Genomic DNA, 23309 nt, shown 5'->3' with positions numbered 1-23309 from the left:
TGAACAAACCAACATCTCGATTCGTAGAAATAAAAATGCTTGTTAATATCTTTTTTTTTTTCTTGTAGTCAGTTTTTCGAGTTACTCGTAATTATCTTGGCGACTTCGAGTTGGGCACTAACCCATTCTTCTTTAGGCCTCCTCTTTGGTTCCTAGCTTCTGCTCAGGATTTGGCATAAATCCGCAGTAACGTTGTAAGTAGGATTGTGAGAGTATGGAAATATACGCAATTAAAAAAACACCGACAGGTAAAGTTCGTGCGCCTTATTTTGCTGGTCGCTGTCATAAATCTTAAACGCTTTTTCCAACCGTTTTGTGCACACTCACTTTTAAAATGATATGGGAGCCAAGGTTGCCCCTTTATCCCCCTGCCCCCATCCCACACCTAGCTCCGCCCACGTCCGTGCTTTACACTGATATACTAGAGGTTTCCCTCCTGCAATTCGTCATTGTCGTTCTTGCGTCTCCGACGCGCCACACCATTTGATTTAATACAATGAATTTACCTTCGTTCGCAAATAAATCAACTTGGCACCATTCAGTGCCTTTACTACAGTGCCTTTACTACCGTAGCTCTTCGGTAAGCCCAGCCTATTTTTTTCGTTGTTTTCGCTAATACAGTTATTTTATGCCAGATGCACTTTGTAGACTTGAACTACGCAGAAATTAATGGAACGACGGTCTTCTCAGTCCAGTCCACCGAGCTAGATGAGGATGCTTAGTGCTCTTGACTCGTATTCGGGATGGCCGCAGTTGAAATCACCGTGCAGTTGAAATCACCGTGCGTCGTCCTTGGTTCGTCTTAAACGTGTGGTTCGTATGAAATGGGCGCAGCCGACTTTCAATTGTCTGATGACCTGCTTTGCCTGACGCCGCATGGAACGTCACACGCTGCTAGGACATAGTGCAGAAGCTTAAAAATACCAAGTTGTAAACACATGTGGCCTACAAATGTTCAGTTTTCGTAATTCGGCCTGCGGCTGCTAAAAGGTCCCCGACTCATGTCCTCTACCATTGGTTCCCAACCTTTCCGAAACCATTACCCGTGACTACAATCAAATATTAGCTAGTGTCCCTCTTCCCACCACCATCATGAACGTTAGCGCCTGACTAAACTTTAGAATGAAAAAATTTTTTTTGATCAGTTTCAGTTTTAAAATGACGAAAGATAAATGATATTAGTTTGTGTAGGTGTTTTAATGAGTCAGTGAGAGACTTGTTTCTAGCAACCTTTTTATACAATGATAAAGGAATTCACAGAACGTGTCGAGTGTTACTCAGAGAAGAAAGTTAGCCATCCACCTTGAGGTAGACACCAGTTACAAAACGTGCCTGCTGTGCTCCACTCCTCTCTCTAGATGACTTGCTTCAATTGTATCGTGCATCCCCATATAAAATAAACCAAATTGAAATGTGTGTATTATACTTGAGGCTTACTGTGGGTAAATCACTTTATTGGTGGAGTCGTTGCTTCTGAATTAGCAGAAATTGCAAGACATGAGGCTGTGAATGGTTGTGTCGACCACTGCCACTAATAATGTGTTGGCCCTACAGAAGTGAAGTAGCCATTACATAGTTACTGTTGTCTAATGCTGCCATTTAGTTTATTGTTGCGATGTGAATAACGAAGCAATTTCTGGTGTATTGTGAGAATTTCTACAACACTGAGAAGGCATTTTCATGAGATATTTATGCATATGTGGCGTACATGTATCAGTTTTACTGTCACAGATGCGTGATACAAAGTGGAAAGTGTGTTGTTGTTGTTGTTGTTTTGGTATTCAGTCCAGAGACTGGTTTGCTGCAGCTCTCCATGCTACTCTATCCTGTGCAAGCTTCTTCATCTCCCAGTACTTACTGCAACCTACATCCTTCTGAATCTGTTTAGTGTATTCATCTCTTGGTCTCCCTCTGTAGTGGGTGGATTATGTGAGAAAGATGTTGTTGAGGCTTGCTAGTGAGCGATCCAGCTTTCATGGAGGGCGTAGGCGGCAGGGGTCTCGAGGATATTTTCATTACATCTTCATAAAATTCTGATGTACAGTATTTGGTACGTAATTATTATTACACATGTATGCATTAAAATGCTGTAATTCTGCTTTATAAATTTTAGGAGGTAAACTCACTTCCCTACTTCACAAATCAGCATTAGAGTGGAACTGGTGGACGGTTACAAAATTTTACTGCTAAAAGAGATCAAAAATGTACCGTAGGTAAGACGGTTGTTATCCCTGCATTAGGGAGGTAATTAGGGCCAGGTTGAGAAGCACTGTCCTGGACGCTAGTTGACTGTTGGTGCACAGGCTGTGAGTAGAAGTGAATGTGTGTGGGTGCGGCAGGTGGTGCAGCTGGGCGCGGGCGCGCTGCCGGCGGGCTCCTCGGTGTCGGTGGTGTCGGTGTCGGGGCCGCGCGAGCTGCACGTGCTGGCGGGGGCGCTGTCCGGCGTGCGGCTGCTGCAGCGCCTGCGCCTGCGCAGCATCGGCAAGGTCGTGCTGCGCAAGGCCGCCCTGCACGCGTACGCCGAGCCGCACGCCATCCTCGAGGTGAGCACTCACCAGCCTCACACTGCTCCTACCAAATTCTCAACGTAGCTCAGAATACTAACTATCTTTATCCGCGAAACCATCTCCCCTACCATCTTCTTGGCAGACACTGGATGATTTCAAAATGAAATTTTCGCTCTGTAAAGAAGTGTGCACTGAATTGGAAACTCCCTGGCAGATTAAAACTGTGTGCTGGACGAGACTCGACCTCCGGACCTCTGCCTTTGTCGGACAAGTGCTCTACAACTGAGGAACCGGAGCACGACACAGAGCTTTATTTCCGCCAGTACCTCATCTCCCACCTACCAATCCTCACAGAAGCTCTCCTGCGAAACTTTCAAGACTACAGTCATCTTCCAGGAGTGCTAGACGAGATTCCTCTTCCATGAATGCTGGTCTTGCAAGTTTCATAGGAGAGCTTCTGTGAAATTTGGTAGGTACGAGACGAGGCACTCGCGGGAGTAAAGCTGGGTCGTGAGTCGTGTTTGGGTAGCTGATTTGGAAGAGCGCTTGCCCGTTAAAGCCACCGATCCCGAGTTCGACTTTCGGTCCGGCACACGATTTTAATCTGCCAGCAAGTTTCACTGGATGACGTGTGTAGCTCGCAATAACGCTATTGTGTGGTGTAGTGTGTTGCTGTTGGAAGAAATGTTAACATAAATGAAGTTTCATGATCTATATAAATGACCTGGGTGACAATCTGAGCAGTTCTCTTAGGTTGTTCGCAGATGATGCTGTAATTAACCATCTAGTAAGGTCATCCGAAGACCAGTATCAGTTGCAAAGCGATTTAGAAAAGATTTCTATACGGTGTGGCAGGTGGCAGTTGACGCTAAATAACGAAAAGTGTGAGGTGGGGCCACATGAGTTCCAAAAGAGATCAGTTGGAATTCGATTACTCGATAAATAGTACAATTCTTAAGGCTGTCAATTCAACTAAGTACCTGGGTGTTAAAATTACGAACAGCTTCAGTTGGAAAGACCACATAGATAATATTGTGCGTAAGGCGAGCCAAAGGTTGCGTTTCATTGGCAGGACACTTAGAAGATGCAACAAGTCCTCTAAAGAGACAGCTTACACTACACTCGTTCGTCCTCTGTTAGAATATTGCTGCACGGTGTGGGATCCTTACCAGGTGGATTGACGGAGGACATCGAAAGGGTGCAAAAAAGGGCAACTCGTTTTGTATTATCACGTAATAGGGGAGAGAGTGTGGCAGATATGATACGCGAGTTGGAATGGAAGTCATTAAAAGAAAGACGTTTTTCGTCGCCGCGAGATCTATTTACGAAATGTCAGTCACCAACTTTCTCTTCCGAATGCGAAAATATTTTGTTGAGCCCAACCCACATAGGTAGCAATGATCATCAAAATAAAATAAGAGAAATCAGAGCTCGACCTGAAAGGTTTAGGTGTTGGTTTCTCCCGCTCGCTGTTCGGGAGTGGAATGGTAGATAGTATGATTGTGGTTCGATGAACCCTCTGCCAAGCACTTAAATGTGAATTGCAGAGTAATCATGTAGATGTAGATGTAGGCGCTCCGTCACGATTTCCTCTGCTGTGCCAACCTCTAGAGCCTCAGAGAAGCACTTCAGACCAAAATTCCCAATTATCAGAGGTAGTCGGAAGTTTCATTTATAACATCTGTATTTGCAGGTAAATGTATGCAGTCGTGGTGTACGCTGAACTCCACACACCGCTAAAGATGCCAATACAACTGATTGATACAGTGGAGTATCGTGCAGTAATCCGCAACAGAGGAAGTGGCGCAGCGGTGCCAGGCCAATTCAGACGGCTAAAGAAACAAAAAATTAATTGCGTAATTTTGTACCCTTGTTTTCGAGTTTATGTTGTAAACTCGGACTACCCTCCAGTATTGGTTATACTCCGTTTTCTCTTTCGCCCTACAATTTTGCCTTCCACGGCTCCCTCTAGTACCGTGCGAGTATTACACTGATGTCTTAACAGATCGCCTATTATCCAGTCTCGTCTACTAGATAACGTTTCTCACATATTCCGTTCCTCGTGGATTCTGTGTACGACCACCTCATTTATCAATCCACTATACTTCTGGAACACCACATAACGTTCCGATTCTGCTCCTTCTGGGGCGTTGTATCTCGAATAATAAATAACTCGGCGATTGACAATTGGCAGTGGTCGGCGTCTGTGTTGCCAGCTGATAATCGACACGCCACGCCTTCGTGCCACTAATAGTTGATTTCGCACTGCAAACGAATCTTAAAGCGTTGTTGCATATTATGACGGGAAGGGAAGTTGTGGTCGTATCAGTAAATAAAGCTGCTGCCGTAATTCCACGTAGCTATAGTCGGATTTACAGTAGCTGGCATTTTACAGCTAGCTTGCTGGACCGCTGCCAACACCAATACACAAACGGCAGCCTAGCGTCGTGGCCGTCGTGGCTCCCACTGTCTCGACGCTTCTGCTGCGCTAAGCTTCGCGAGAGGCGCTCCAGAAGGAACGAGATTGGTGTATCGTTTGGTTTGACGTGCCTTACGATGCGCAGTGAAAGTAGTCGAAAGAGTGGCACTGGCGACACACTACAGAAATCGTACCGAATGTGATTTTTGTAAGAGGTAGAGACTTTTTGAACTTCACATTTATGACGAGTCAAATAACGAAAAAAAATGCAAAAACTACCGTTGTCCGAACCTTATACATATCAATCACAATACGATACAACAGTCTGAAAACATCTGTTACCGAGCGAGATACTTTGGTAATCGACGAAAAATAAAAAGTATTTCAATGACTTAAGTAGTTTTGGAGATATGAAGTAATAAGTATGAACTGTTTTCGGGCCGAGGACATTTAACCCTTTTAAAAAGAAAATGGCTTGAATTAAAATTAAGAGGAGCATAAAGATCTAGACTACACTTGAATTTATTTTTTACGTGATTTGTGTGGGGGATAGACATTAAACTGATTTTCTATCGCCGGGTAGAGCTGCAGCACCTGCCTGCAGACAATGCTTCTGGCAACTGGTAATTCTTAGTAACGTTTAAACACTCTCGAAGTAACATAGATGATGCTCAGACGAGTAATTTGATACAAGACACATCAGGTCTCAAATGCCAGGAAACACCCCAAAAATAGATGACAAATGTTGAAGATGTGTCGTCGCCAGGTGACGAACGTCGCCGCACGGGCAGCGGATGGGCTGGGACGTGATTGAGCGATGCAATAATACTTGCATTCGAGCAAACTGTGCAAATTTCGATCATCTTTCGTAAATCTGATCTGCTGTATTCGTAGAAGTTACATAATTATTGTCCTCACTGTAACCAAGACAACCCTGTTCTTATTTTGTGTTTCTTTCTTATTGTCCTTTTTTTGTGTACAGACGTGATTTAGTGTTCATTTACCGGTAGGGACGCAATTCGGAAGCTCACATTCATTTACTTGTGACGCAATAACGTAGGTTTTTGTTGTACTGTACTGTGCAATAAACCAGCAGAGACCGAGAGACCGGTAAATAATAAATCTTATGCCACTGTAATCACATAATTGTACACGCAATGAAAAACAAAATACTGTTTGCGAGAGGCAAGACTCGATCCCTGAGCCCCACGCGCTAAAGTCCCGGAGCCTCACCGACGTGAATACTGGGTTGGGTGGGATGATCAGCTGCGACAGAGCGAAGGCCTCATCCGCTGCATGTGCGACGGGGTACGTCATGTAGTGACGTCAGACATGTCATCCACCTTTTGGATATTTTCCGACATTTGCGACCCCATGTGTCGTAATAAATCACGTGCCTCGGCGTCATCTGCGTCGATTCGGGGGTTTGTAAACGATAATAAGAATCAGCCAGTAGAAAGCGGAACGAACTGGCCACTGCCGGCCGAAGTGGCCGTGCGGTTAAAGACGCTGCAGTCTGGAACCGCGAGACCGCTACGGTCGCAGGTTCGAATCCTGCCTCGGGCATGGATGTTTGTGATGTCCTTAGGTTAGTTAGGTTTAACTTGTTCTAAGCTCTAGGGGACTAAATGACCTGAGCAGTTGAGTCCCATAGTGCTCAGAGCCATTTGAACCATTTTGAACTGGCCACTGGGTGACTGCCGCTGCTCGACGTATGTTGGTTGTTTGTAATGACAGTGTGTGTGGGTGCGCAGGTGAGCGACTGCGGGGTGCTGGTGGTGGAGTCGAAGGCGTGCCAGGGCCTGCGCGGCGCGCTCATCGCGCTGGTGGCGCGCTGCGGCCACGTGCTGCTGCAGGCCGGTGTGTTCGCGCGCCTGCTCGCCCTCGCCGTCGCGCACGTCCCGCACCTGCAGATGCAGTCCAACGCGCTCGCGCTCGACATCAGCGCCGGACAGGCCACCGTGGTAAGTCGCACCATCACTACGTCTACGTACAACCAGGAACTAACTTTTTGATTTTCGTCATCTCTGATATTTTATGGGTACTGAAGTCCATGTCTCGTTGACTATCACTGTGCGGTATGAAGTTTGTACGGTTCCAGTTACCTGAAAGTCATGGAACCTAATGTTCCGCCGTCGTGCCAGTCACTTGAATTCAGTCGCACGTTCCAATTTTGAGAAAATTGCTTGATCACTAACGTGTCGTCTAATGTGACAGACGCAAGTAGCTATGCCAAGTGTGCTCAGTAACTTGAGCGTGGGCTGCTGCTCTGGTTACCTGCAACCGTCTCTCTTTACCAGTGGAAATGTTCCCACTCAACTCTTGTAATAAGTTAATTTTGTAACACATTAATTTTTTTTGGAGGGGGGGGATTATAATTGTTATAATTGCACACGGTTTTTAGTTTGTGCCAACTGCCTTGCCGCAGTGGTGACACTGGCTCCCGTCGGATCAACGAAGTTAAGCGCTGTCGGGCTTGGCTAGCACTTAGAAGGGCGACCGTCCGAGTCTGTGGAGCGCTGTTGACAAGTGGGGTGCACTCAGTACTTGTGACGCAACTGAAGTCCTACTCGACTGAGAAGCAGCGGATCCGACTGGCAACGGGCGGAAGAATGGTGTGCTGATCACATGCCCCCCCCCTCCCCTCCTGTCCGCCCCCGATAGCTGCGTGGTCAGCGCGACAGACTGTCAATCCTAAGGGCCCGGGTTCGATTCCCGACTGCGTCGGAGATTCTCTCCGCTCAGGGACTGGGTGTTGTGTTGTCCTAATCATCATCATTTCATCCCCATCGTCGCGCAAGTCGCCGAAGTGGCGTCAAATCGAAAGACTTGCGCCAGGCGAGCGGTCTCCTCGACGGGAGGCCCTCGTCACACGACATTATTATTATTATGCCCCTCCTCCCCATATCCTCATCCAGTGACACCTATAGGCTGAGAATGACACGGCGATCGGTCGGTACCGTAGGGCCTTCTGATGCCTGTCCGGACGGAGAGAGAGAGATTTTATTTTGTAATTATATTTACCTTCTTGAGCACTTCGGTACTATTTTTGTATCACGCTACTTCTCCATTGTAATTGTCACTTACGTTGCTTCTCAATTGTAATTGCCACTTACGATCATTTGTAGCCTCTAGACGGTGGGTCAGTGCATACTGGAATGAATAAATAATCAAAGAGACATTGTTCAAACTACATATCGTTCTGGAGCAGTTTCTCTAACCGAGTTCTTTCATACATGGGCGTGCACTCTTCATTTCTAAAACACCATTAGCGGAAATGGTGACTGTATAGGCCATGAAAGCCTTCATCGACATTGAATGGTAAATACGGCAGAACATGATGTTCTATATTTCCTGCTATTGCTTTCAATAAGCTTAAACATTCTGCTGGCGCCGAGTCACTCAAACTAGTCAGCCGTAGAAACTTAAACGGAGACAGTAATAGATGTGGATGTTTACTGATCCATAACATAACATTTAAAGTGTAACTTGTAATTCAGAAATTGACAATGTGAATTAAGGTGAGCTATTGGGCAATTTCACTAACATAAACATTTTCCGCTGCAGACAACGTCTCTCCGTCATCGTCTGATAAAGTTTCAATCGGTCAAAATAACATCACATTAAATGACGCAGCTGACTACCGTTATTCCCGACGTTGCCTTCGAGCTGCACTTCACCTGTCGTCGATTTCCTAATACTTATCAATAATACTTCGAGTAATAGTCGCCTATTTTCTAAAACTCGTTTAAAACCTGGATTTCAGTTCTCCAAGGTTTCCTGATACTACTCTCGGCATACATCTCCAATTACTGCTTTATCATGTTTCTCTGCGGAGATATGAACCTGCACGCCTTTCTCTTTTTGCAGCATTTCGAAGTGTTTGTAATACAGCTAGCGTCGTAGTTGGTTGTCCAACTGCGATTAGTCAGACGTCTCGGAAGGGAGGTTTATGAGGGGGACGGGTGGGTCGTGCTCATGCCGCCGCTGTCTGCCTGACTCTCTCTTTCGAACTTCTGACTAGAAACGCGAGAGAGGAAGCAGGGGAGAGAACAAAGGCGGTTCTGTTGTTCAGAAAAGTCCGTCACCACTCAGCCCAGATTAGGTGGAATGTTCTGGCTGCGGAGCACAGTGCACGCGGCTCACGCCTCAAGTGCCAGTGGGGCGGCTGGGAGCAGGGCGAAGGAAGGGCGAAGCAGGCAGAAACGTCAGGTCTGCTGTCCAGTGTTGCGGAGGGCGGCCACTGGTCACTTCTCATTAGTGCAGAATTTTGCTTCTAGAGACATATTATACACAACGCAGTACTGGCTGTATTTATGAAGATGCATCTTAAGCTTCCCGAATTAAAGTGAAACGTCGGTTCCGTCGTCCTCCGTGACGTTTCTTTGCGTCATTTCTCACGGCCCCCGCGGGCCGGAATTCACGTGGCGCGCGAGCCGTGTTAGACTGATATTTGGAAAAGAATCGTTTATCGGGAAATCGAGATTAATTCACGGCAGTATTGCATTCGTAAAACAGTCTTAATAAGAGTCGGAAACCTCACTTCAAAGTTAATGCGGACATTACGCCAACCACAGTGAAGCGGCTCTAAAATATTCCGACCTGTGGAATGAAAAATATAGTGTCACCAGTTAGTGCTCCGTCTGTAACCGGTTACTTGCATCTTCCGCAGACAAAAATGAGCCTCCTTGGTTCGAAGATTTCGCGCACCATAGTCGCACAGAAAGTTCTTGATAATCACGCATTGTAATTATATGGGGATTGTACACAGTAACATTAATTTTTTTCGAAAAAGGCAAACAAGTAAGCAAAAATCTCATTAAAATTGTGTTTGAGAAGGCTGCAGGAACGGCTAGCTATTTTAATCACTCAACAAAGAGTGCTATAAGCACTATTTCGGAAAGACGAGGAAGAAAATTTATTTTTAGATAATATTGCCAAAAAGGCTGTCAGGGTGTCTGACAGTTTCCACGTGGCACGTGTTCAATATTGTACATCATCATTATCGTGATACTTCTGCTACGATAAATTTTTACCCACTTTTTTTATGAGATTTCCTTCTGCCAGTGTGTGCTCTGGTCAGACCTGTTTTGCTTCGATTGATCCTTTATGAGCCTAACTTCTCCGGCGCTCTAGTGAGAAACTGTCGACTTCGAACGTCTACATTTGTCGAATTAATGCTGGCACTGACATCTCGTTAATATAGTCATCTGGAGACTCTCTAGCTGCATCTTACAAGCCATGCTAGATATGCGTATTGTTTCGAGCTGCACCACGCCTATGGCACGGTGGCAGTGCACATCTGCGCTCCGACCACTACAGTGGTCCCCTGCCCTTCCCTGCCGTGCCGACGGCGCAGCTAAGGGCCACTCTACCACTCGGCAGATAATCGGTGTCCCCTGCTGTACCCTGTGCTCGCCCTCCTGCAGGTGAACCTGACGCACGTGCTGATGCCGGAGCTGGCGAAGCACACGTTCCCGTCGCCGGCGGTGGAGGTGCGGCTGCAGGACTGCGAGGTGGTGTCGGTGCGCGAGGAGGCGTTCAGCGCGCTGTCGCTGGGCAAGCTCTCGGTGGTGAACTCGTCGCTGCACGACGTGGCCGCCTCCGCCTTCTCGGACCGCACGCTCATCGACCAGCTGCTGTTCAGCGGCTCCCGCATCCACCGGCTGCGCCGCGGCGCCCTGCTCGCCGGCGTCACCAACCTCACCATCGAGCGCTCCAGGTACAACCCGACACTCACACTGACCCTCGGCAACCTGTAGCTCAACTTCGAGCGTTCATCCCTATCAAAATAACTCTGTGTGGCAAGTTCTTGCACGCAGTGGCTCCTTCAGCAGTCTCCAAGCAGCAACAGCGTGCTTTCCAAATATTTCCCTCTTACATTACACCCGAGGGCTGTTATCACTCTGTACTGAATAGAAGCATACTGACTCAGGTTGGTATTCTAGGATATGACCAGCCCTCGAGATGCAATGGTTGACACAACCCCTTACGCTGATTTAAGTATATATCTACGCCGCTGTATTTTACATGTATGTGATTAAAAATTACTACTAAATACTGGAAATGATGTCATCGCACTTCCCAAAGAAACTGTTGTCCTATCCTTCTTTCGCATGAGGCATGTCAAGCTCACACATGAATTTCTGAGAACACCAGCACAGGAGTCACTGTAGATCAGTTATGACTGTTGAACATCATATTGTCGAGTGCACAGACTCAAAAGATCTACGGGGGTGATCCTATTTCCGCAACTAAATCATTAAATTAACCACAAAAGATTAGCTAGTACGACAAGATCCACTTTCCTCGTCAGAAAATTGAATTTAGTGATACCACTTTCGTAATCTCTTATTTATTCATTGTACTTTTTATTCAACCCCTCTGTTACTTTATAATTTTCACCTCTCAAGAATTTGTTACACAGGTAGAGGAGCACAGCATGATGCCACAGAATGCTCTCCCTCCGAATGCCACAAAAAAACTAGTTATCACATCTCACTGAATTTCTTTTTCTTGGGGGGGGGGGGGGGGAGCTAATTTTTCGCTTTCCCCTTATGCAAATGCTTTCTTGCTGTTTCCATGGGAGAGGTCTTTCATCTGTCAAAGTTTGTTCCATTGGTCGTTTTGACGCGCCTTCTCATAGTGACATGCCAAACCTTAAATGACTGTTATCTCCTTTTTGCTTTGTTTTTGGGAATCTCGGTCGATCACACTAATCCCTATTCATCCATGCTGATGTTCGCGATCAATTACAGTTTTGATGAGCAATGCCTATAGAGTTCAATTAATATGACCAAACACTATGTGTATGTTGTGAGTCAGTGAGTACTGTGCTGTTTGCTCGCAGGATAGATGAAGTGGAGAGCGGCGCGGTGAACAACACGGTGGCTGTGGTGACGCTGCAGCACAACCACGTAGCTCTGGTGCGGCAGCAGGGCTTCGTGCTGCGCAAGTGGAACCGCCTCAGGGTCGTCAATAACACCTTCGAGCAGCTCGAAGAAGACTCCATCTGGGCTCCCTACCAGACAGTCGCCGGTAAGCAGCCAACATTACGCATTATCCCTCCCGTAAGCGCCATGTTTTCTTTCACTTTCAGCGAAAATTGTGTGTAGGCAGCGTTACAGCGAGCCGGATTTATTTTTGTTTTTTACTGGAGAAGACGCCGTTAAAGTTATTCATTTGGTGCATATCCATTGATTTCAAGCTTTAGCAGTACTGCACAGCAACCGACAGTAGTTATACAATGTTTACCATTTCCAGAAATTAAACTACCGGTAACGTGGATTGTACCACCCCCGACAGCCAATGTTCTGAGGACGAATAAAAAATTTATCACATAACAACATCACCATTCCCAGGTAGTGAATTATGATGTTGTTGTCTGCAGGAAAGTACTGCCACTGGCTGGTCATGTGGAAATCCGAAACTACATAGATGGTATTTCGCTCGATGTATGGAATAGAACCTCTCTTCTGATATAAATAAATGCAGGACAAGAACCATAACAAAGGGAGAGATCTCGGCTGTAACCGATTACAAGATCTGCGATGAGTCGCAAATTGGATGGTCATCAAACTCAGTATATGAGAAGGTGAAAGGAACGTCCTGGGCTAGAGGTTTCTGGGAGTTTACAATGCATCTGTAAAGGAAACCGCTCGAAAGACGCTAGTAAGATCAATTCTGCAGTACCGATCAGCTTTCTAGAGTCTTCCTGATGTAGGTATGACTATAGACAGCATAGGAACTCAGAGACACAATGTTAGGTATTGCAACAGGTTAGTAGGGCCCTTACGAAAGTGCACCAGGTGTGCTCGATGAATTTTGTTTGAGTAAGTTTGGAAAATTCGAAGGAAACTCTGTAACAGTTCCGATGCCACAATCATATATGACATGTAGGAATGATGAGAATAACTTTGGGGTGGGACACATATCGAGGTTTAGAAACAAACACTCCATACTCAGAGTCAATGGGGCGACAGACTGAATGGAGTGAACAGGGCGACAGAGTGAACGGAGTGATGGAGTGAACAGGGCAACACAGTGAACAGAGCAACATTGTGAACAGGGCGACAGAGTGAACAGTGTGGACGATACAACGGCGTGCATGGGACGACAAAGTGAACAGTGAAATAGTGAACGGGGCAATGGAGTGAAAGGGGCGACGGAGCGAACAGGGCTACGGAGTGAAGAGGGCGATGCAGTGAACGGGTTGACGCAGTGAATAGGGCGACAGTGTGGATGGGGCGACAGTGAGGTGATGGAGTGAGCAGAGTGACAGAGTGAAACAGTGAACGGGGCGGCGGAGTGAACGGGGCGACGGAGTGAACGGGGCGACGGAGTGAACTGGGCGACACAATGAACAGGGCGACTGGGACGATGAGTGAATGGAGCAAAAGAGTGAATGGGGCAACGGAGCGAATGGGGTGGCAGTGCGAACAGGGCGACAGAGTGAATGAGGCGACAGAGCAAAGGAGGCGACTGTGTGTATAGGGCCACTGTATCCTCTACCATGCATGGTACAGAGGATTTTGCAGTAAATAGACCGAGGTATAATAAGAGAGAGAATATAAACCGTTACTTTACCTTAGTTAGTGTGCTCACGGAATAGGACAGAAAGTCGCTAATGCTGATACGAAGCAGTATCCAGTACAAACTATGCAGTGGCTCGCAGACTATACTCGTAGATTTAGGTGGGGGGATGCCACGATAGCAAACTGTGGGCGTGCCGTGCATGTGGCTTTATGTGTGTACGGCAGGTGCACCAGTGTCGGAGCTGCGTTTCTCGGAGAACCGGCTGGGCGTGGTGTCGGCGGGCGGCCTGCGGTGGCTGGGGGCGGCGGCGGCCGGCGTGGGCTCCAAGACGGCGGCGGGCAACGTGCTGGAGGGCACGCCGTGCCGCTGCGACCTGCTGGGCGAGGAGGCGGCGGCGTGGGCGGCGGACGCGCTGCTGTGCCGGCCGGCGGCGCCGCTGCTGGCGCGCTGCCTGCGCCCCAGTGCGCTGCCGGGGGCGGCGCCGCAGCCCGCGCTCTCGCTCGCCAACTTCACGGCCGCCGTCTGCGGGGGCGGCGACGTGCTCGTCTGCCAGGACGCGCCCGCCGTGCTCGCCAACGCCGACGGCGAGGTCAGTACCGCCCTTTCATTTCCGAAGCCGAGGCACGGTCTCAGTCGAAATTATCCGGTATCACCTACTTTGCCTACATTATGTGCGCGAAACATTCGTAAGAATAATCAACACCTATAGATTTCTTTCTTTCATTATCTCACTAAAGAGATTTGCTTCTGCCCACTTGTCATTTAACCTTACGTCCTCCTCCGGTAGCTGAGTGGTCAGCGCGACAGAATGTCAATCCTAAGGGCACGGGTTCCATTCCAGGCTGGGTTGGATATTTTCTCCGCTCAGGGACTGACTGTTGTGTTGTCCTAATCTTAATCATTTCTTCCCCATCCACGCGCAAGTCGCGGAGCCGAAGTGGCGTCAAATCGAAAGATTTGCACCCGGCGAACGGTCTGCCCGACGGGAGGCCCTGGTCACAAGACATTTACATTTATTTTATGTGATCTAACCACTTCCTCGGTTATCAGAATCACGCTTGTCCCTGGAACTAGGTGGGTGGGAACTGGTGACACCTGACACCACGTTCGGTCCGTGATGACGTAATGTGGCGTGTGACGTCATACGCTCTCAAAGAGAAATAAAGCAGAACACTGACGATATTCATTTCGCCTTCAAGTTATTTTTTCGAATACCTAACCAGTGTTAATAAAAAATCTTAATTGTTGCGAGGTACTGACCTGTAGCGTCGCCTAGGGATTAGGTTAGGTTCAAAGGTAACTGAGATATGTTTTAGCGATAGCAACGAATGTCACGTTATGGCAGCTATAATTCCTGTTGTGGCGCTTATTTTATGGACATTGTATCTCAATGGAAGTATTATGTCCGGTTTTTCGATGACGTCAAAGGTCAATGCAGACACGTGATATCATATGGTTCAATATTTTGAGCTTACGGAATTTCATTATTTGCGCACTCAAAACCATTTTATGTGAACGCTCAACATATCCAAACATTTTACCGCTCTGTGGGGTACAATGCAGTGTGAGCACATTTCTGTGTAATACTATCAAGTGCTTACACGTACTACGTGTATGACTGTGATGAATCTTTGTGCGGCGTGGTAATGCCGATAATTCTGGAAGGATGGAAAGGAAAAGATTGTAAATTCAGAACTGGTACATGATCTAATCCTTTCACTTTACATCTTCCAATATCTTATATCAATTTACAATTCTGGAAACGAATTGGAGTGTAGGTATCGTTCTCCCCTGCACCTCCCGAAATTTTCCTCATTTAGGTGCGTTGCGAGATTTGTCACCCTCGCATATTGGAAGAGGTTGTGCAAGCGCAGGCAGAGAGTTCATTTTTCGTACGAGTATAAGAAGAAAAGGTGTGGAAAACATGATTTTCGGTTTCTACAGGTTTGTGGTTTACTAATGGATCAGTAACTCCCTGATTGTTTAAAGAATCCAACTCCCATGTATACAAGAGCTTCAACCTTCTGATTTCTTTTTAAATGAGTTAATGTGCTGAATATTTGACGTTAAGCATGTAACTATGTACAAAGTTTCTTGGAAGTTGCCAAGTGCTGTCGTTCTTAAATACTGCATTTTGGCACCATGACTTAGGCTACCTCAAGATATATACACAATTTGTAACTTTAATACTTGTGTTACTGTGATAAATCTTTGACATAGGGTTACACCTGTTACCGAGTAGATTATGACAGGATTTTAAATTTTTAGATTCGATCAGTAATTATACGAAATACTGAAAGTCAATCTTTTGTTGCCGGTTGAAGCCGTAGATTGGTAAACTGTAACTCACGTCTCGGATCATGAAACTGATTAGCCGTTTAGCAATACAATAAGAGATCTCCTGGAGGATCTAGACGACTCTTGTCTCATGGAACAATAGTCCACATTTTCCAGCCATACACGAGGATACTGTAGAGAAGGCTCTTAATAAATCTGTTCATGTAAGCAGCACGTTTTTGTTGTGGAGTTCTGGTCGTTATGTCAGCTGAGCTTTTGCCGACAGTGAGTGAGTGAGTGAGTGGTTGTGGGGTGCCCGCAGGAGTCGGGTCGGCGCAGCACGCTGGTGCTGGCGCTGGTGCTGGGGGCGGCGGCGGCGGGGGCGGCGGCGGTGTGCGGTGGCGCGTGGCTGCGGCGCAAGCGGCGGCGGCTGCCCGCCTGCCTGGCCGCGCTGCTGTCTCGCCGCCTCGACTCCGGCGCGGGGGCGGCGGGGGCGGGCGCGCGCCAGGCTGGCGACGGCTCGCCGGGCCACGAGTACGCCGAGCTGCAGCCGCAGGCGGCCGGCACGGGCCCGGGGCCGCCGGGGGCGGGGGCGGACGACGACGCGTTGCTGCCGGCCGAGGACAAGTGGACGCAGACGCTGCCCGAGGAGCTGACGCAGGAGCTGCTGCAGACGCTGCGCGACAAGCTCGACGACCCCGACAACTACAGCGAGGCGCGCGACATGATCGAGCACCTCTACGACCTCATCAAGGTGGAGGAGAGCGGCGCCGAAGAGCGCGAGACGTGAGTTCACACACTACTATCATTCCTTACCACTACGGTATTACGCCATCTGCCCGATTTTCGCCCCCACGCACTTAACTGGATTTTAGTGTACGTCCGTGTTCACGTTATGCACAGTGTCAGGGAATACAACAAACAGTATGCTTCGATAAGGACCTTGTTAGTATACGCTGAAAAGAAAACGACGTTACTGTTTTTAAATGGCATTTTACCTAGTTAACCAGTAATAAAATTAGCTTATGTGACGTATTCTGTAGATGAGATTGAACTATAAATAGGTTATGAACAGACCACATGCCTGCCAATGAATAACTCCTCTCGGTTACTACTGTGCACTTGAAGACATTGCACATTTTTAGTGAAGCTGGGTATAACAGACAAAGGACGTAACTCAAAAATTATTCGTCGCTTTTCACTCTGGTCGGCTCTAATTCATTTCAACTCTTAGCCGTGCAATTGTCGCTCTCGTTGTTGTCGTTATCTCACTGCGAAGACTGGTTTGATGCAGCTCTCCCTGCTTCTCTTTCTTCTCAAGTCTCTTCATCTCCAAGTAACTACTTTCAACTTATGTCCTTCTGAATGTGCTTACTGTATTCATCTCTGTCTCCCTCTACGATTTTTAGCCCCCCACCCCCCCCCCTTCCCCAGAGACACTCACTTCCCTTCAGTGATAAGCTCGTTGATGCAGCGGTTCTAGGCGCTTCAGTCCTGAACCGCACTGCTGCTACGGTCGCAGTTTCGAGTCTTGCCTCAGGCATAGATGCGTGTGGTGTCCTTAGGTTAGTTAGGTTTAAGTAGTTCTAAGTCTAGGGGACTCATGACCTCAGATGTTAAGACCCATAGTGCTTAGAGCCATCTGAACCATATGATCCCTTGATGTTTCAGAATGTGCCCATTCAACTGATCCCTTAACACTTAAGTCGGTATTTGATGTAAACAAATGTCTCTTCTTCAAAAACGCTTTCCTTGCCATTGCCACTCTACATTTTATATCCTCTCTACTTCGACCATCATCAGTTATTTTGCTCCCCAAATAGCAAAACTCATCAACTGCTTTCTGTGTCTCATTTCATAATCTAATTTCCACAGCATCAGCTGATTTAATTCGACTACATTCCATTATCCTCGTTTTGCTTTTGTTGATGTTCATCTTATATCCTCTTTTCAAGACACTTTCCATGCCGTTCAACTGCTCTCCCAAGTCCTTTGCTGCCTTAATTATGTTTTTTAATACGGTTTTCGTTGCTTTACTTTAAGTGAGCCTTCGCCTAGTTTTAGTTTTCCCCAGTTTGCCTAGTTTGCGTTTCTTCCAATTCCCTAGGTTTTTTCCCTAGTTTGCGTTTCTTCCAATTCCCTAGGTTTTTTCCGTTTGTCTAGTTTCTGTTTTTTTTCGATTTCTTTTGTCTGTTTGCGGTTTGATTTCAGGTTTTCGCGTTTGCCCACTGTCTTTTTTTCAGTTTGCCGGTTCTTTCACTTTACTCTGTCTCCACAGTTTTGCGATTTTTTCTTTTCAGTTTTTTTGTTTTCCCTCGTTTGCGTTTTTTCCCGTTTGCCTAGGTTGCAATTTTTTCAGTTTTTTTCCCTTTGCCTAGTTTCCGATATTTACGGTTGCGTACTTAGCGTTTTTCATTTTCTTGCATTCGCTTAGCTTGCCTTTTTTTTTAGTTTTTTTCTTTCGCCTCGTCTGCGTTTTCGCAGTTTTTTTCCTCTTTTGCCTAGTTTCCGTTTTTTTTCCAATTTTATCCGTTTGCCTAGTCTGCAGTTTTGTCAGTTTTTTCATGTTCGCCGATTGTATGCTTTTCAGTATCATCCGTTTGCGTAGTTTGCGGTTTTTTCGTTCATGTTTCTTCCGTTTGCTTAGTTGGCGATTTTATCAGTTTTTTCACGTTCTCCGACTGTATGGTTTTTCAGTTTCATCTGTTTGCGTGGTTTGCTTTTTTTTCTTTCAAGTTTCTTCCGTTTGCGTATTGGCAGTTTCATGAGTTTTTTGAGTTTGCCTTTATATTGTGTCATTAGGTTCCTCGTGACGTCGCATTCGGGAGGAAGACGGTTCAATCCCGCGTCCGGCCATCCTGATTTAGGTTTTCCGTGATTTCCCTAAATGACTCCGGGCAAATGCCGGGATGGTTCCTCTGAAAGGGCACGGCCTACTTCCTTCCCCATCCTTCCGTAATCCGATGAGACCGATGACCTCGCTGTCTGGTCTTCTTCCCCAAACAACCCAACCCTTGTGACGTAGTTAATTATGGAGAGGGGGGGGGGGGGGGAACTGTTGTTGGTGTTGTCTCGTGTTTGGAAGCGTGGAGTGAGGCTGTGCCGGCGCGGTGTTGCAGGGGCGAGGTGATCCGGCGGTCGGCGCGCGGCGCGACGCGCAGCACGGGCACGCGGGCGCCGTCGCCGCCGGTGGGCGCGGCGGTGCGCGTGTGCGGCGAGTACCTGGAGCCGCGCGACCGCTCCCCGGACCAGCACCTGTACGCCGAGCTGCCGCCCGCCGCGGGCGCGCCCGCCGCCGCCGCGCTCTGCGAGTACGCCGAGCCGCGCGACAGCCACCGCCACGCCGCCCACCACGTCTACTGCGAGCTGCCCGCCAACATGGCAGACCGACCGCTGCCCTCCACGCCCTCCACCCGCTGACACCGTCCGGCGCTGTAACCACTCCGCCTCGCCGAGACAATTCGTCGTCCGGTCGTCCTCGACCACCGCGACTGCCCGGACACTACAATAGCGTCCGCAATCGTCGCTCCAGTAGAGCGCGACCACATCCTTCACTGGGGGCAATAATTTCACACACGGGCGGAGCCAGAACCGCGCCCTCGGCGGTGACGTCACCGTCGTACTCGGCGCATCCCTCAGCGCCGTTCGTCGACGCCCGGAACGGCGCTGCGATTGCGGAAGTGTCCGAGAGTGGAGCGACCACTTGTTGTTGCCGTCTTTCCAGTACCTCTATCCGACACTCGTCTTCCACAGCAGGGCAGCGGGACTGCGTGCACCGTTTACTGTGATCGTCCGTCGTCCAGTGGAGTGACGCTGGGAGTGTCGCGTAGTGTTCCTATGTGTACGAAGACTTCTTTTTGTGGCAGCCTGTTGCGCCGCACGTCCTTTGCATTAAGACTGTGAGGCGGCGCACGAAGCGCCGCCGTCCTTTAGCTGACTGTGATATGTTTTTAAGTGTCACCACTACCCGTGTTCGCGGACATCTGTTATCGCTCGTGTACCGCCTAATGCAGTGCCTGTGTTTTCAGAGCTGTGCTTCCTATGTCGAGGAGCACGTACGATCGTTTCTTTCCATTGTGATTCTAAAAGCGAAAGAAGATAATCGTGCGGCTACAACTGGCGGAGAACGAAATCGTCCGAAGTGGTACAGAAGTTGCTCTATGTGAAGTTATTCTCGTCAACATTTCCTTCGTTTTGTTTAAAATGTTTAAAAGAAATATCGGTGTAAATTATTTTCTCACTATAGCACAGAAAGTGTTTACTTCGAAATTTTGTTGTCCGTCGCAACCTAGCCATTTTCTGTTGGGGAATGTGTGTTGTATGTCGGAGGTTGTAAGAGTTTTCTTATTCAGAGTTATCAATGTCTTTCACGAATAACGAGGTTATTTCAGTTCGCAGTGTCACGTGTGTATCAAAGTAAATTACCGAGCGTCCTGTCCTCTGATGCGTAGGTGTGGTTCTGACTGATGTGCAGCAAACAACGAACAATGCATTGCATAATGTCTTGCATTTCCGTTTGTATATAAATAAATTCATATATATATATATATATAAATATAACATGCCATTCTTGCAGCAATAAAACATTTTTATGTGTAAAAATTACATGTTCACTTTCTCTGAAACGTCACTAAACTGGGTTATATTCAGGTAGCACCTTTCCATCTGGTTGTTTCGTCGTTGTCAAGTATAACAGCGGCACACGCTATTCTGCTTCCTGTATCTTTGGTATATCAGTGTCTCCTGTAGCCGAAGGAAAGACTTGCCCGTTGCATCTTTCACTCGAGTCATCTGGCTACGCACTTGGCACACCGCTATACGAGTCGTGAGGCACGAGGTGATGAGACGCCTATTGCTTTAATGAAGCAACTCCTTAACTCGGTCGACTAGCGACCTTAACGAGCTTTAATTACGTAAGGAGAACGTAATTGCAAGAAGAGCGAGTGCTATTTGGTGGCCTCATCCTAGCCGCCACAAAATGACATTTGCGGTGGAAGGAACGGAAGCAGCCTAGTCTACACTTCTTTTCACCAAAGACGAAACATATAATCAGGCCTGTCTCCAATTAAATTGCTCTTCTTGGCATTAAAAACTTAACTCTCCTTCCCGTGTTGATCCACGTATTATCTGCCCCAAATAAATGTGATATGAAAATACCTTACTCTCCGCCATATTTTGCCGTGTATCTAAAAAGAAAACTATTTTACAGACATATGCGGTTTATTTATTTCATTGTTTCCGATTCTGAAATAATTACGATATTATTAAAATGTTTACACTCAACTACTTTGTGAGTGTCCTGCTTCAGTTTCCACCAGTGGCTTGCTACAAGCAGTCGTGTAACATTGAACAAGTTGAAAGGTGCACACGAAACAGATCTCTAACTTGAAAAGACTTATTTCATAGTATATTGTTACAATCAAATTTTTTTGAAAAACTCTTTAACGATAAATCTTTGCCTCATTATGATCTACCGAATAGATTTTTAGATAATCAGACTCAGTGTAACTAATCAGTTTACTATTCGCACGCTCCATTACTTAACTTCATTGTTACGGCCTCTTACGCTGAAACACATGTCTACACAAGCAACATTTTAGATGTCAACCATTTCGTACTTTCTCTACATCGCTAATCTGAACTTACCGGGAGCTAAGGTTTATCGCAATGTATGCTTTTTTCTGTTCTGCTCGCTTAATTGCCTGCGCCCTTGCGTTGCTGGACACAAGTGTACACAATCATATTCACTACATGCAGGAAGAAGTTTAAAACAAGTAATGGCGCGACACTGGCTATCGCGTGCTAACAGTAACTGTTGGATTGGCCAGAGATGAGTGGAGATGAATAGTTGGGTGCTTAGACGGAAAGCTGAAATTGTTAGAAGCACACGTGATCTGACTGACACTAGGTGTTTACTTAACTTGATTCATCAGGTCCGAGAGAGTCCCTTGAACAGACTAGTCGTCATAAATGAACACATATTGGGGTCTGTCTAGTGTGGCACTGATACTGTACGACACCACAGTGACAATGAGTCAATGCTATACTTAACAGTATGACGAAGTCAACATGGAATAAGTAGGCAATCATAAAACTGCTTTCTAACAGTGTTATCAGTATTAATGGTCGCTATGACACTCATTTAGCCAATATTAAAGGAATGTAGTGTATTAGTCGATCAGTGGCAATTTACCCAACCACAAACAATTTGTTGGTAGATTTCTCCCGATCCTAAGATATTTTCGCCTGTAGCAATGCTTTGCACAAGCTTAAAATTCCAAGCTGCTCTCTGATTCGGATTCTTAGTGAAGTTGCAGCCTCCCCCTCTAGTTGGCACTGTAGATGGGTTTGCAGGGAGCAGAAAGATTAAACTATAGAAGCTTATCCAGGAACACTAGCGTCTTGACACGCGGTCGTTCATAAAATAACTCGCTCCTGATACTTAGGCCCTCTTGTCCAAGCGTGAATATAACACCTGACTTTCTCGTTGGCGTAAATCTACTGAATAATTTGGTATAGTATCTTTTGATAGGATCTTCCGTTTTCACCGGGGGTCATGGAGGAGCATCTGAAGCTGAAGAATATCAGTAACAAGCCCTAAACAGAATTTTTGTTTTGTAAAGGAAACCATGGTCTCTAGTTGGCTGTAACATTCTTTTTAACTGTGCGGCTTACTATCGACCACGTTTTCATTTACAAAATTTTTAGAGGCTGTGGCTCCACACAAAAGCATAATTAGAATTTTCGTAAATGCAGTGAGTGAAATTCACGAAATAAAAAGGAATTGCATCAGGGAATAACATACAGTGAAAAGTCTTTGAATCCGATTAGGACACAAAAAAAGAAGACAGCTTCCGCCTGTGCTTTGTTCTCGAATGCTGCCGTGTCTTTTTCGGGCAGCGAACGCTGTGAAACCCCGTGACTACAACCTTATCCAGGATGCTCCTTAGAAGGAGCGCTGTGTCCAGAAGAAAAGAGCCGCACGAGCCATGCCTCTCTTTGGCGAAAAGGTGTCGGCCGAATATGGCTGAAACCTTACGGCAGGGACAATTTTGACTGAAGTACTTGTAGACCAAAGTTTTGCAGAGCATGCAGGCCTTCAACATGAACAGGCGACAAAGTTGATTGCAAAAACATGTCATAAGCTTCATTATTTGAAATTTATGGGGTCGTATAACAAGCTGGGTGACCTGGTTCACAGATGGTGGGGAAAGCAATGACACACTATCTCCAACAGATTACTAAAATGCTGCACTGTTCACTACCCACTGTTTTCATGGCTGCCTTACTCTACCGTTACAGCTATACGTGTGTTTCGTAAGCCAGTTCTTTACCGTCCATTCACTAATGGTGCACTAAATCGCGAGACGTTTGTAGGGTTGCTTCGCTCTCCTATAAATTTTAACAGTAAACTTCCGTGTGGTGTACAACGCTTCTAGTAGCGTCTGCCATTGCGTTTGGCTGGAGGTTTCCTCGCCGCTTTCGCGCTTACTATTTACTTGATTTGTTTATCGTATGGCACTACATATACAAAGATTACGAAACTATTATATGTCAAAATTTAAACATAG

The 23309-nt window shown here is 46.8% G+C and overlaps 1 protein-coding gene across 1 annotated transcript in view; it reads left to right on the top strand.

Moving 5' to 3' along the window:
* The window catches only part of LOC124613549, a 76367-nt gene extending 56024 nt beyond the window's left edge, over nt 1–20343 (top strand). Inside the window, exons 2-9 of the mRNA XM_047142260.1 lie at nt 2340–2543; nt 6681–6890; nt 10356–10648; nt 11777–11964; nt 13686–14050; nt 16061–16126; nt 16247–16524; nt 18858–20343. Of these exons, the coding sequence (XP_046998216.1) occupies nt 2340–2543; nt 6681–6890; nt 10356–10648; nt 11777–11964; nt 13686–14050; nt 16061–16126; nt 16247–16524; nt 18858–19158 (1905 nt within the window). The 3' untranslated portion in view covers nt 19159–20343. The remainder of the gene's footprint in view (nt 1–2339; nt 2544–6680; nt 6891–10355; nt 10649–11776; nt 11965–13685; nt 14051–16060; nt 16127–16246; nt 16525–18857) is intronic.
* The last annotated feature ends 2966 nt before the right edge of the window (nt 20344–23309 follow it).

This window comes from Schistocerca americana, chromosome 4 (genome assembly GCF_021461395.2).
Source record: "Schistocerca americana isolate TAMUIC-IGC-003095 chromosome 4, iqSchAmer2.1, whole genome shotgun sequence".
NCBI classification, from domain to species: Eukaryota; Metazoa; Arthropoda; class Insecta; order Orthoptera; family Acrididae; genus Schistocerca; species Schistocerca americana.
Note: the sequence above shows the minus strand (reverse complement) of the source record. Positions and strands in the feature narration are given on the sequence as shown.